The following is a 12,548-nucleotide window of genomic DNA, read 5'->3' as shown; positions in this document are numbered from 1 at the left end:
CACGTGGCAGGGCCCATGCCATGTCAGCTCCCATTATCTCCTGTGTCTACTCTGTGTTGACAGCATGTGTCAGTACCAGGTCTCTTATAGATGTGCCTGAGGATGACTCAGCTCACTCAGTCCCTCACTGACTCCCCGGTGGAAACATTTCCCCATGCAGCCACATGGACGTAAACAAGGTCTTGCTGAAAGGTTAGATTGAGGCCAGGGTTGGGAATGCTATATTGCTGCTACTACAGTATGTAGCTATGACTTATTCATGGAGAACATAACCTTAAGTGTTGCTGGTATGATTGTACCTAGGCTGGGAAAAGGCTGTGTGACTTCTGTAGATGAATGATGCTTCAAATCCTAAGTGGGTGTTATACTATTATTCTGTGCTTGCCCCTGAATACACTACTCCCCTCATTGTACCCATATTTAAAGCAATGTTTGAATTAGGATTTATTACTACTATTTTCCCTTAGCAACCTTCATGGCTCATACAATTTCCTCCTTGCCTTCCTCTACCCCCCTCTTTTCTCTCTTCCTCTTCATCAGTTTTATTACATTTTCCTCCAAGTCTCTACTACAACTCTGCATGGCCACTTCCCCTGAGAAGGAGAGAGAGAATGAGAGAGAATCTCTCCCTCTCTCCATTTCAGCTGGGACTTGAGTGCTTTGTGCACTTCATATTTTATTCATCCTGTGAGTGAGAGGCTGCAGTACAGAGGCTTCCTCAGTCCTGTGAGCCCAGAGCACGTCTCGGCAGCTGTCATACTGTCTGCAGCCCAGCTGCATGTATTCTCCCTTCTGCGGCAGCAGCACACACTCATATCACACCACTCTCCACTGGACACACAACACATGTATACCTCCCCATAAAATACAAAAGCTGCAGTTTGATTTCCTTTTCCTCAATCCTATGTCATGTGATATTCTGATTGCATGGACACAAAAGGCAGTGCATTCTGAGACCTGAAAAGCAATGATACTGATTCTTAACAGAGTTGCACCTTTTCCTTTTGTTTAATCAGTTTACTAAGAATCTGGAATCACTAATTAGTGATGTGCAACAGGAATGCACTTTAAAAAAAATCTTGACCTCCACTGTTGGATAGGAGATTGAGGTTACAGTAGATTCCAACATGCTCCTCTTCATTATCCATCAACCCTTTAGGGCTACACACCTTCATTAGCTTCTTCCTTCCTGTCTGAGTGAAGAGGCAAAAAGAGCATCAACAATAACAACAACATCAGTATTCCAGAAATAGAAACAGCAGTGAGCAACTGGGAATCCCTCTAACGATGGCTCCTCTTTAATTAATGTGGCTGTGATGATATCTGGCTGCCGGTGCTACTCAGCCTTTTCAGGCAGATTGGCGTGATGAGTAGGCCCATGGTTCATTGGCCGTTCCGCAAGAGGAGGCATGCTCACAGAACTCTCAACCCCAACCTTACCCCACACCACCCCATCACCCTCTCTCTTCCCCAAAACAAGTACATCCAGCCCTGTGAGTCCTGGCCACTACCTGACATGACTGCTCACTGTTGCAGAGCTCTGATGAAAAGACGAAGTGCCCTGGGCTTTCGGAGGCGATCCACTGCAGTGGTAAAGCAGTGTTCATCAGGGTGAGAAGCAGGTTCACACGCTTCTCTTCCCATCCTCATCATACCCTCTCTTGGTGTGCTAAGGTTCAGGACAAGGCCTCTGGAGTCTGCTCAATCTCCATGGCTCAAAATAGTCATCAGGCTGTTCAGGTTTTCCTGAGGAGAACTAGAAACAGTGTAGAGTCCATGGACATTGTGAGGACATTGAGCTTTCTGCACCTAGAAATGCTTTCTGAATAGAAAATAATGCCTTAAAAGCAGTCCACAATGAAGGACTATTTGGAAATCTGAAATGTAGCTCAGTAAATCTATGCTCTTGCTAATGATACATGCACAGTAGAGGTCGACCGATTAATCGGAATGGCCGATTAATTAGGGACGATTTCAAGTTTTCATAACAATCGGTAATCGGCATTTTTGGACATCGATCACAGCCGATTACATTGCACTCCACGAGGAGACTGCATGGCAGGCTGACTACCTGTTATGCAAGTGCAGCAAGGAGCCAAGGTATGTATTGATTTCTTAAAATCAATACACAAGTATATATTTTTAAACCTGCATATTTAGTTAATATTGCCTGCTAACATGAATGTATTTTAACTAGGGAAATTGTGTCACTTCTCTTGCGTTCTGTGCAACAGAGTCAGGGTATATGCAGCAGTTTGGGCCGCCTGGCTCGTTGCGAAACTGTGTTTCCTAACAAAGACAGCCAATTTCGCCAAATGGGGGATGATTTAACAAAAGCGCATTTGCGGAAAAGTACAATCTTTGCACGAATGTACCTAACCATTCCTAACCATAACCTAGCCTTTCTTAAAATCAATACACAGAAGTATGTATTTTTAAACCTGCATATTTAGTTAAAAGAAATTCAGGTTAGCAGGCAATATTAAACTAGGGAAATTGTTTCACTTCCCTTGCGATCATTGCACGCAGAGTCAGAGTATATGCATCAGTTTGGGCCGCCTGGCTCGTTGCGAACTAATTTGACCGAATTTTACGTAATTATGACATGACATTGAAGGTTGTACAATGTAACAGCAATATTTACACTTACGGATGCCACCCGTTAGATAAAATACGGAACGGTTCCGTATTTCACTGAAAGAATAAACGTTTTGTTTTCGAAATGATATGGATTTGATCATATTAATGACCTAAGGCTCGTATTTCTGTGTGTTATTATATTATAATTAAGTCTATGATTTGATAGTGCAGTCTGGCTGAGTGGTGGTAGGCAGCAGCAGGCTCGTAAGCATTCATTCAAACAGTACTTTACTGCATTTGCCAGCAGCTGTTTATGACTTCAAGCCTATCAACTCCAGAGATTAGGCTGGCAATACTAAAGTACCTATTAGAACATCCAATAGTCAAAGGTATATGAAATACAAATGGTATAGAGAGTAATAGTCCTATAATAACTACAACCTAAAACTTCTTACCTGGGAATATTGAAGACTCATGTTAAAAGGAACCACCAGCTTTCATATGTTCTCATGTTCTGAGCAAGGAACTTAAACGTTAGCTTTTTTACATGACACATATTGCACTTTTACTTTCTTCTCCAACACTTTGTTTTTGCATTATTAAAACCAAATTGAACATGTTTCATTATTTATTTGAGACTAAATTGATTTTATTGATGTATTATATTAAGTTAAAATAAATGTTAATTGTTCATTCAGGATTGTTGTAACTGTCATTATTACAAATATATATATATATATATATATATATATATATATATATATATATATATATATATATATATATATATATATATATATATATATATATATATATATATATATAAATATATATATATAAATAAATAAAAATCGTCCAAGTAATCAGTATCAGATTTTTTTGGTCCTCCAATAATCGGTATCGGCGTTGAAAAATCATAATCGGTCGACGTCTAATGTACAGTATAGTGTAATATGCAGCCATGTTCTGCTGCATAGTGAAATGTGCCAATTTGAATGTGCCTTTTAGTTTCATTAGACTCCCAGGCTGTTAAAACAAGAAACTGTTTGTTCCTTGAGCCCCTCACGATATAAGCACATACTGGTCTAGAGTCAGACTGGCAGACAGACAACTTTCTGTTCCCCCCTAATCATGTGTCATCCTATCTGAATTGGCCTTGAGACATTGTCACACAGCCAAGAGGAGTATTGCATATTGAATGTTGAAAGGGGAGATATTAGACATTAATAGACGTTAATATACATAGACGTTAATGTTCAGTAGGAAGCACCTAAAGGTTAAGGCCATTAGACATCCTACTTGATAAGGCAAAGGTAAAGAATTATCATTCCATCATCATGCTGGTGCGGCAGCTCAGAGAGGCTGTTTTGTTCATGTGGAATCTCATTATGCTCCCTGTAGCTGAGGTGTTGATGCTAAAAGGAGGAGACGGCTTTGCCGGATGGTGGACGGGCGTGAGGGACGGGGGTGAGGGACGGGGGATGGTGGACGGGGGATGGTGGACGGGGGATGGTGGACGGGGGACGGTGGACGGGGGATGGTGGACGGGGGACGGGGGACGGGGGACGGTGGACGGGGGATGGGGGATGGTGGACGGGGGATGGTGGACGGGGGATGGTGGACGGGGGATGGTGGACGGTGGACGGGGGATGGTGGACGGTGGATGGTGGACGGTGGATGGTGGACGGGGGATGGTGGACGGGGGTGAGGGACGGAGGATGGTGGACGGGGGATGGTGGACGGGGGTGAGGGATGGGGGATGGTGGACGGGGGTGAGGGACGGGGGATGGTGGACGAGGGTGAGGGCCGGGGGATGGTGGCCGGGGGATGGTGGCCGGGGGGATAGTGGCTGGGGGATGGTGGACGAGGGTGAGGGACGGGGGATGGTGGACGGGGGTGAGGGACGGGGGATGGTGGACGGGGGAGGGTGGACGGGGGTGAGGGATGGGGGAGGGTGGACGGGGGTGAGGGACGGGGGATGGTGGACGGGGGTGAGGGACGGGGGATGGTGGACAGGGGATGGTGGACGGGGGTGAGGGACGGTGGATGGTGGACGGGGGTGAGGGACGGGGGATGTGGACGGGGGATGGTGGACTGGGGTGAGGGACGGGGGATGGTGGACGGGGGTGAGGGACGGGGGATGGTGGACGGGGGTGAGGGACAGGTGATGGTGGACTGGGGTGAGGGACGTTGGATGGTGGACGGGGGTGAGGGACGGGGGATGGGAGTGGGACCCTTACAGAAAAACCACATGATTTCACATGGAACACTTCACATGTTTAGTTTCATGTTATCAATCAATCAATCACATTTATTTATAAAGCCCTTCTTACATCAGCTTATGTCACAAAGTGCTGTACAGAAATCCAGCCAAAAAACCCAAACAGCAAGCAATGCAGGTGTAGAAGCATGGCGGCTAGGAAAAACTCCTTAGAAACGCCAGAACATAGAAAGAAACCTAGAGAGGAACCAGGCTATGAGGGGTGGCCAGTCATGTTCTGGCTGTGCCGGGTGGAGATTATAACAGAACATGGACAAGATGTTCAAATGTTCATAGATGACCAGCAGGGTCAAATAATAATAATCACAGTGGTTGTCGAAGGTGCAACAGGGGTGAGGGACCTCAGGAGTAAATGTCAGTTGGCTTTTCATAGCCGATCATTCAGAGTATCTCTACCGCTCCAGTTGTCTCTAGAGAGTTGAAAACAGCAGGTCTGGGACAGGTAGCACGTCCAGTGAACAGCTCAGGGTTCCATAGCCGCAGGCAGAACAGTTGAAACTGGAGCAGCAGCACGGCCAGGTGGACTGGGGACAGCAAGGAGTCATCAGGCCAGGTAGTCCTGAGGCATGGTCCTAGGGCTCAGATCCTCAGAGAGAGAGAGAGAGAGAAAGAGAGAAAGAGAGAGAATTAGAGAGAGCATACTTAAATTCACACAGGACACCGGATAAGACAGGAGAAATACTCCAGATATAACAGACTGACCCAAGCACTCCGACACATAAACTACTGCAGCATAAATACTGGAGGCATGTTATCACATGTTGCTTTACATGTTGTCACATGCTATCACATTAACTCCACATAAGATCATATGTGATCACATGTGAAATTCATGTGTTTTTTCCACAAGGGGAAGCAGGTTAACGCTTTACACAATTCAGATTCAACTGCCGTCCATCTGAAACCTGTTCATGCCACCTTCTTGACATTATCTACAGTGTGTGTGTGTGTGTGTGTGTGTGTGTGTGTGTGTGTGTGTGTGTGTGTGTGTGTGTGTGTGTGTGTGTGTGTGTGTGTGTGTGTGTGTGTGTGTGTGTGTGTGTGTGTGTGTGCCAATGGACAGGACAGGATGGGGGTTTGGTGACTAATTCTGTCCAGAAATAAACAGCTACTATATTTAGATAAACAGGAGTCAGAGGTCAGGTGAGCCCATACGCGAGCTGGCTGCTTGGCTCTTTATCTGAATCTGGGCTTTAGGGTATCCTTGGCTGCTGGTGAAGTCAGGTTTCAGTTTGTCATTCAGGTTTTCACATTTGAATTTCATCCAAAGGTGCACTCTGTCATTTCTAAAATCTGAAATCTGCATTCAAAAGAACATGCCAGAAGAGACAATATAGCCAAATGAAGAGATAATATAACCGCAGGTACAGGTAAAATCATAGATACAGGTAAAACCACAGGTACAGGTAAAACCACAGGTACAGGTAAAACTACAGGTACTCTACAGCATAAGCTCTTTCAATTTACCATTACTTGACATGCATTGAGCACCGTCACATTGGTTTGCTTGTAAATACACCAACATCGCTCTCTCTCTTTCTCCCACTCAGTCAATAGCAGCAGGCTCTGATTGGATCAATGTGTTTGTTGCCGTCTGATTAGCTTGCTAAGTAGAGTGAAGGTAAGGCTGGGGTGAATGGTGGTGTGGAGTAATGCCTGGCCAGGATGTTGGATTAGTAACAAAAATTTACAACATTAGTTACAGGTTCTGTTCTCAGTGTATTTGGAATCTATGATCAGGCCACAAGTGATTTGGTTTTGGGTACAGTGTGTACAAAGATGTATTAGATAGTATGGTTTTGGGTACAGTGTGTACAAAGATGTATTAGATAGTATGGTTTTGGGTACAGTGTGTACAAAGATGTATTAGATAGTATGGTTTTGGGTACAGTGTGTACAAAGCTGTATCAGATAGTATGGGTTTGGGTATAGTATGTACAAAGCTGTATCAGATAGTATGGGTTTGGGTATAGTATGTACAAAGCTGTATCAGATAGTATGGTTTTGGGTATAGTATGTACAAAGCTGTATCAGATAGTATGGAACATGTTGAGTAATGAGCCTCTCACACTAAGTGAATCTGCTATCAAGGAAGTAATGGTAATTTAGTATTTATTCCACAACAACATGTCTCTCTCTCTCTCTCTCTCCCTCTCTCTCTCTCTCTCTCTCTCTCTCTCTCGCTCTCTGTGTCTGCCTGCCTTGCTGGTGAAAAGGAGCCAGTCTGCGGTGTCCTGTTTCAGGCGTGCACGCTTTGCTGAGATGCTAATCTTTTCCTGGAATAGATTCAGATCTGAGTCAAAGGGCAGGAAGACTGATGTGAGATATGGTGTAATGTAGGAGCTGGGAGAGAGTGGTAGTTGCCTCCCCCTCTCTGGCTAGGTTGAAAATATACAGGTTAAGACAATGTAATAATTTCATGCCGTTGGGTTAGAAAATAAACACATTCATTGGATCAGTGCCATAGCTATGAGATTTATTTCGTAATTAAAGCCACGGGATCCTGCGAGTGGGAATGCTGGAACCAAGGAGCAGCATTTCCAGCCAGAGGAGAAATACAGATATTCTGTGGGCCCTGAATGATCGCTTTGTTCAGGCTGGTGAGTGGAAGACATCATTTGATCTCCCATTGACAGAGCTTCCCCATTCAGCAGTATTGCACATAATTACTTATTTTAGGGAGCCATCAGAGAGGGCCAATTCACTCAATTGTTTTTCAAATGTCTGTCTATGGCTACCGGACAGAGTGCTGGGTGGGCTGGGTGGAGAGACTGCGTGGGGGGCCAGAGGCTCAGAGGAGTTGAGGAATCTGAGGTATGGGTGACACATGGGTAAGGAGGACAGGATGACAGAACCTCCTCTGTTGGGCCCATCAATGGCTCCTTCTCTAGTTTTGGTTCCTCTCAACCTGTAAAGGTGAAGGGGCTGCTGCACTGTTTTATTCATTCTCTCTGTCCCTTTTTCACTCACACTCGCTCCCTATTTCTCTCTCTCACTCCTTTCTTCCTTCCCTCCCTCTCCCTCTAAAGCGGAAAGCTTCATGGATAGATTATGTTTCACACAGCCTATTGTCCTGTGGAACAAAAAGAAAGCTGATTCAGCTTTTGTGGAAATGCTAGGTGGAACCTGTACAGTCTAATTTTGATTTGCTTAATTGCACCTCACTGCTCTTGGGCACTTTCCATAATCAAAGGAAAGCTATTATCCCTTTCTGCCCATTTCTTTGTACTCTGTAGTTTCCATGGCACCAAATGTTCAGAAAATGGTTCTCATCACCACTGTAGTGACTCCATTACACCACACTCAGCTAAGGCTACTGTACAGGGCCAGTTGCTACAGTATAGAATTACATTATTTTGGGGGTCTTTTATTTACCTCTTCTCTTTCACTGTAAAAAGGACACCAATGAGCTTAATGGTCCATTGAGTATTTTAAGGATTACAATGAGCCTATTCCCTGCCACCCATAAGCTTAATTTCTAAGCTTTATATGGCTGACCTAAAACCCCATCCTTTTTGGGCCAAATACAGGGGAATTATTGGGATCTGCCACTTCAATGCGTGCAACTGTGTAAGAATTCACTTGTTTACAAACGTTCAAAATGTGATTTTGCGTAATGCACATCCGTCATTTTTCACCCGTCTAACATGTCTATTTTTGTTTTCCTCCTTCCCTTGGTAGCAGTAAAGAACATTTCTTTGCAAACCTCACCAAGAGAGGTGTTGAATACTTTCCCAGTCAGAACAGCACTGTATCTTCCACCAAATATCTATAGGCTATATACTGTATCTCTCTCCCATAGACAGATGTTGACAATTATGGCTCATCTGAAGAGTTGTAGGTATTCAAACTATGACTGGTGTTCAATATATCTACTGTCTGGCTGCTGTTCACTGTCTTGTGGTAATTGCAGCACTGCCTCTGGATAGTTTGTGGGACACAAATACAGCTAGTGATAGACACTGTACCCTACTACAGCTAGTGTTAGACACTGTACCCTACTACAGCTAGTGTTATACACTGTACCCTACTACAGCCAGTGATAGACACTGTACCCTACTACAGCTAGTGTTAGACACTGTACCCTACTACAGCTAGTGATAGACACTGTACCCTACTACAGCCAGTGATAGACACTGTACCCTACTACAGCTAGTGTTAGACACTGTACCCTACTACAGCTAGTGTTAGACACTGTACCCTACTACAGCTAGTGATAGACACTGTACCCTACTACAGCTAGTGATAGACACTGTACCCTACTACAGCTAGTGATAGACACTGTACCCTACTACAGCTAGTGTTAGACACTGTACCCTGCTACAGCTAGTGTTAGACACCACCCTACTACAGCTAGTGATAGACACTGTACCCTACTACAGCTAGTGTTAGACACTGTACCCTACTACAGCTAGTGTTAGACACTGCACCCTACTACAGCCAGTGTTAGACACTGTACCCTACTACAGCTAGTGTTAGACACTGTACCCTACTACAGCTAGTGTTAGACACTGTACCCTACTACAGCTAGTGATAGACACTGTACCCTACTACAGCTAGTGTTAGACTGTACCCTACTACAGCTAGTGTTAGACACTGTACCCTACTACAGCCAGTGTTAGACACTGTACCCTACTACAGCTAGTGTTAGACTGTACCCTACTACAGCTAGTGTTAGACACTGTACCCTACTACAGCTAGTGTTAGACACTGTACCCAAATACAGCTAGTGTTAGACACTGTACACTACTACAGCTAGTGTTAGACTGTACCCTACTACAGCTAGTGTTAGACACTGTACCCTACTACAGCTAGTGATAGACACTGTACCCTACTACGGCTAGTGTTAGACACTGTACCCTACTACAGCCAGTGTTAGACACTGTACCCTACTACAGCCAGTGTTAGACACTGTACCCTACTACAGCTAGTGTTAGACACTGTACCCTCCTACAGCTAGTGTTAGACTGTACCCTACTACAGCTAGTGTTAGACACTGTACCCTACTACAGCTAGTGATATACACTGTACCCTACTACAGCTAGTGTTATACAGTGTACCCTACTACAGCTAGTGTTAGACACTGTACCCTACTACAGCTAGTGTTTGACACTGTACCCTACTACAGCTAGTGTTAGACTGTACCCTACTACAGCTAGTGTTAGACAATGTACCCTACTACAGCTAGTGTTAGACTGTACCCTACTACAGCTAGTGTTAGACACTGTACCCTACTACAGCTAGTGTTCGACACTGTACCCTACTACAGCCAGTGTTAGACACTGTACCCTACTACAGCCAGTGTTAGACACTGTACCCTACTACAGCTAGTGTTAGACACTGTACCCTCCTACAGCTAGTGTTAGACTGTACCCTACTACAGCTAGTGTTAGACACTGTACCTACTACAGCTAGTGATAGACACTGTACCCTACTACAGCTAGTGATATACACTGTACCCTACTACAGCTAGTGTTAGACTCTGTACCCTAGCTCAGCTAGTGTTAGACACTGTACCCTACTACAGCTAGTGTTAGACACTGTACCCTACTACAGCCAGTGATATACACTGTACCCTACTACAGCTAGTGTTAGACACTGTACCCTACTACAGCTAGTGTTAGACTGTACCCTACTACAGCTAGTGTTAGACACTGTACCCTACTACAGCTAGTGTTAGACTGTACCCTACTACAGCTAGTGTTAGACACTGTACCCTACTACAGCTAGTGTTAGACACTGTACCCTACTACAGCTAGTGTTAGACACTGTACCCTAGCTCAGCTAGTGTTAGACACTGTACCCTACTACAGCTAGTGTTAGACACTGTACCCTACTACAGCCAGTGATATACACTGTACCCTACTACAGCTAGTGATAGACACTGTACCCTACTACAGCTAGTGTTAGACACTGTACCCTACTACAGCTAGTGATAGACACTGTACCCTACTACAGCTAGTGATAGACACTGTACCCTACTACAGCTAGTGTTAGACACTGTACCCTACTACAGCTAGTGTTAGACACTGTACCCTACTACAGCTAGTGATAGACACTTTACCCTACAACAGCTAGTGTTAGACTGTACCCTACTACAGCCAGTGATAGACACTGTACCCTACTACAGCTAGCGATAGACACTGTACCCTACTACAGCTAGTGTTAGACACTGTACCCTACTACAGCTAGTGTTAGACACTGTACCCTACTACAGCTAGTGTTAGACACTGTACCCTACTACAGCTAGTGTTAGACACTGTACCCTACTACAGCTAGTGTTAGACACTGTACCCTACTACAGCTAGTGTTAGACACTGTACCCTACTACAGCCAGTGATAGACACTGTACCCTACTACAGCTAGTGTTAGACTGTACCCTACTACAGCCAGTGATAGACACTGTATCCTTCTACAGCTAGTGTTAGACACTGTACCCTACTACAGCTAGTGTTAGACACTGTACACTACTACAGCTAGTGATAGACACTGTACCCTACTACAGCTAGTGATAGACACTGTACCCCGACTACAGCTAGTGTTAGACACTGTACCCTACTACAGCTAGGGTTAGACACTGTACCCTACTACAGCTAGTGATAGACACTGTACCCTACTACAGCTAGTGTTAGACACTGTACCCTACTACAGCTAGTGTTAGACACTGTACCCTACTACAGCTAGTGTTAGACACTGTACCCTACTACAGCTAGTGTTAGACACTGTACCCTACTACAGCTAGTGTTAGACACTGTACCCTCCTACAGCTAGTGTTAGACTGTACCCTACTACAGCTAGTGTTAGACACTGTACCCTACTACAGCTAGTGATAGACACTGTACCCTACTACAGCTAGTGATATACACTGTACCCTACTACAGCTAGTGTTAGACACTGTACCCTACTACAGCTAGTGTTTGACACTGTACCCTACTACAGCTAGTGTTAGACTGTACCCTACTACAGCTAGTGTTAGACAATGTACCCTACTACAGCTAGTGTTAGACTGTACCCTACTACAGCTAGTGTTAGACACTGTACCCTACTACAGCTAGTGTTAGACACTGTACCCTACTACAGCTAGTGTTAGACACTGTACCCTAGCTCAGCTAGTGTTAGACACTGTACCCTACTACAGCCAGTGATATACACTGTACCCTACTACAGCTAGTGATAGACACTGTACCCTACTACAGCTAGTGTTAGACACTGTACCCTACTACAGCTAGTGTTAGACTGTACCCTACTAAAGCTAGTGTTAGACACTGTACCCTACTACAGCTAGTGTTAGACACTGTACCCTACTACAGCTAGTGTTAGACACTGTACCCTACTACAGCTAGTGTTAGACTGTACCCTACTACAGCTAGTGTTAGACACTGTACCCTACTACAGCTAGTGTTAGACACTGTACCCTACTACAGCTAGTGTTAGACACTGTACCCTAGCTCAGCTAGTGTTAGACACTGTACCCTACTACAGCTAGTGTTAGACACTGTACCCTACTACAGCTAGTGTTAGACACTGTACCCTACTACAGCCAGTGATAGACACTGTACCCTACTACAGCTAGTGTTAGACACTGTACCCTACTACAGATAGTGTTAGACACTGTACCCTACTACAGCTAGTGATAGACACTGTACCCTACTACAGCTAGTGTTAGACACTGTACCCTACTACAGCT

The 12,548-nt window shown here is 44.7% G+C and overlaps 2 protein-coding genes across 7 annotated transcripts in view; one reads left to right on the top strand and one right to left on the bottom strand.

The window, feature by feature from the left end:
* LOC109895959 (WSC domain-containing protein 2) overlaps window positions 1–12,548 on the top strand; it is a 92,243-nt gene that overhangs the window by 10,650 nt on the left and 69,045 nt on the right. The window lies entirely within an intron of this gene.
* On the bottom strand, window positions 3,905–7,690 carry LOC116374743 (extensin-like). Its single transcript, XM_031829422.1, has 2 exons — window positions 7,600–7,690; window positions 3,905–4,815 (listed from the first exon to the last, which is right to left on the bottom strand). The coding sequence occupies exons 1-2, from the start codon at window positions 7,688–7,690 to the stop codon at window positions 3,905–3,907; spliced, it is 1,002 nt and encodes a 333-aa protein (XP_031685282.1).

Source organism: Oncorhynchus kisutch, linkage group LG8 (genome assembly GCF_002021735.2).
Source record: "Oncorhynchus kisutch isolate 150728-3 linkage group LG8, Okis_V2, whole genome shotgun sequence".
NCBI lineage: Eukaryota > Metazoa > Chordata > Actinopteri > Salmoniformes > Salmonidae > Oncorhynchus > Oncorhynchus kisutch.
The sequence above is the reverse complement of the archived record's forward strand: the minus strand, read 5'-3'. Positions and strand labels throughout refer to the sequence as shown.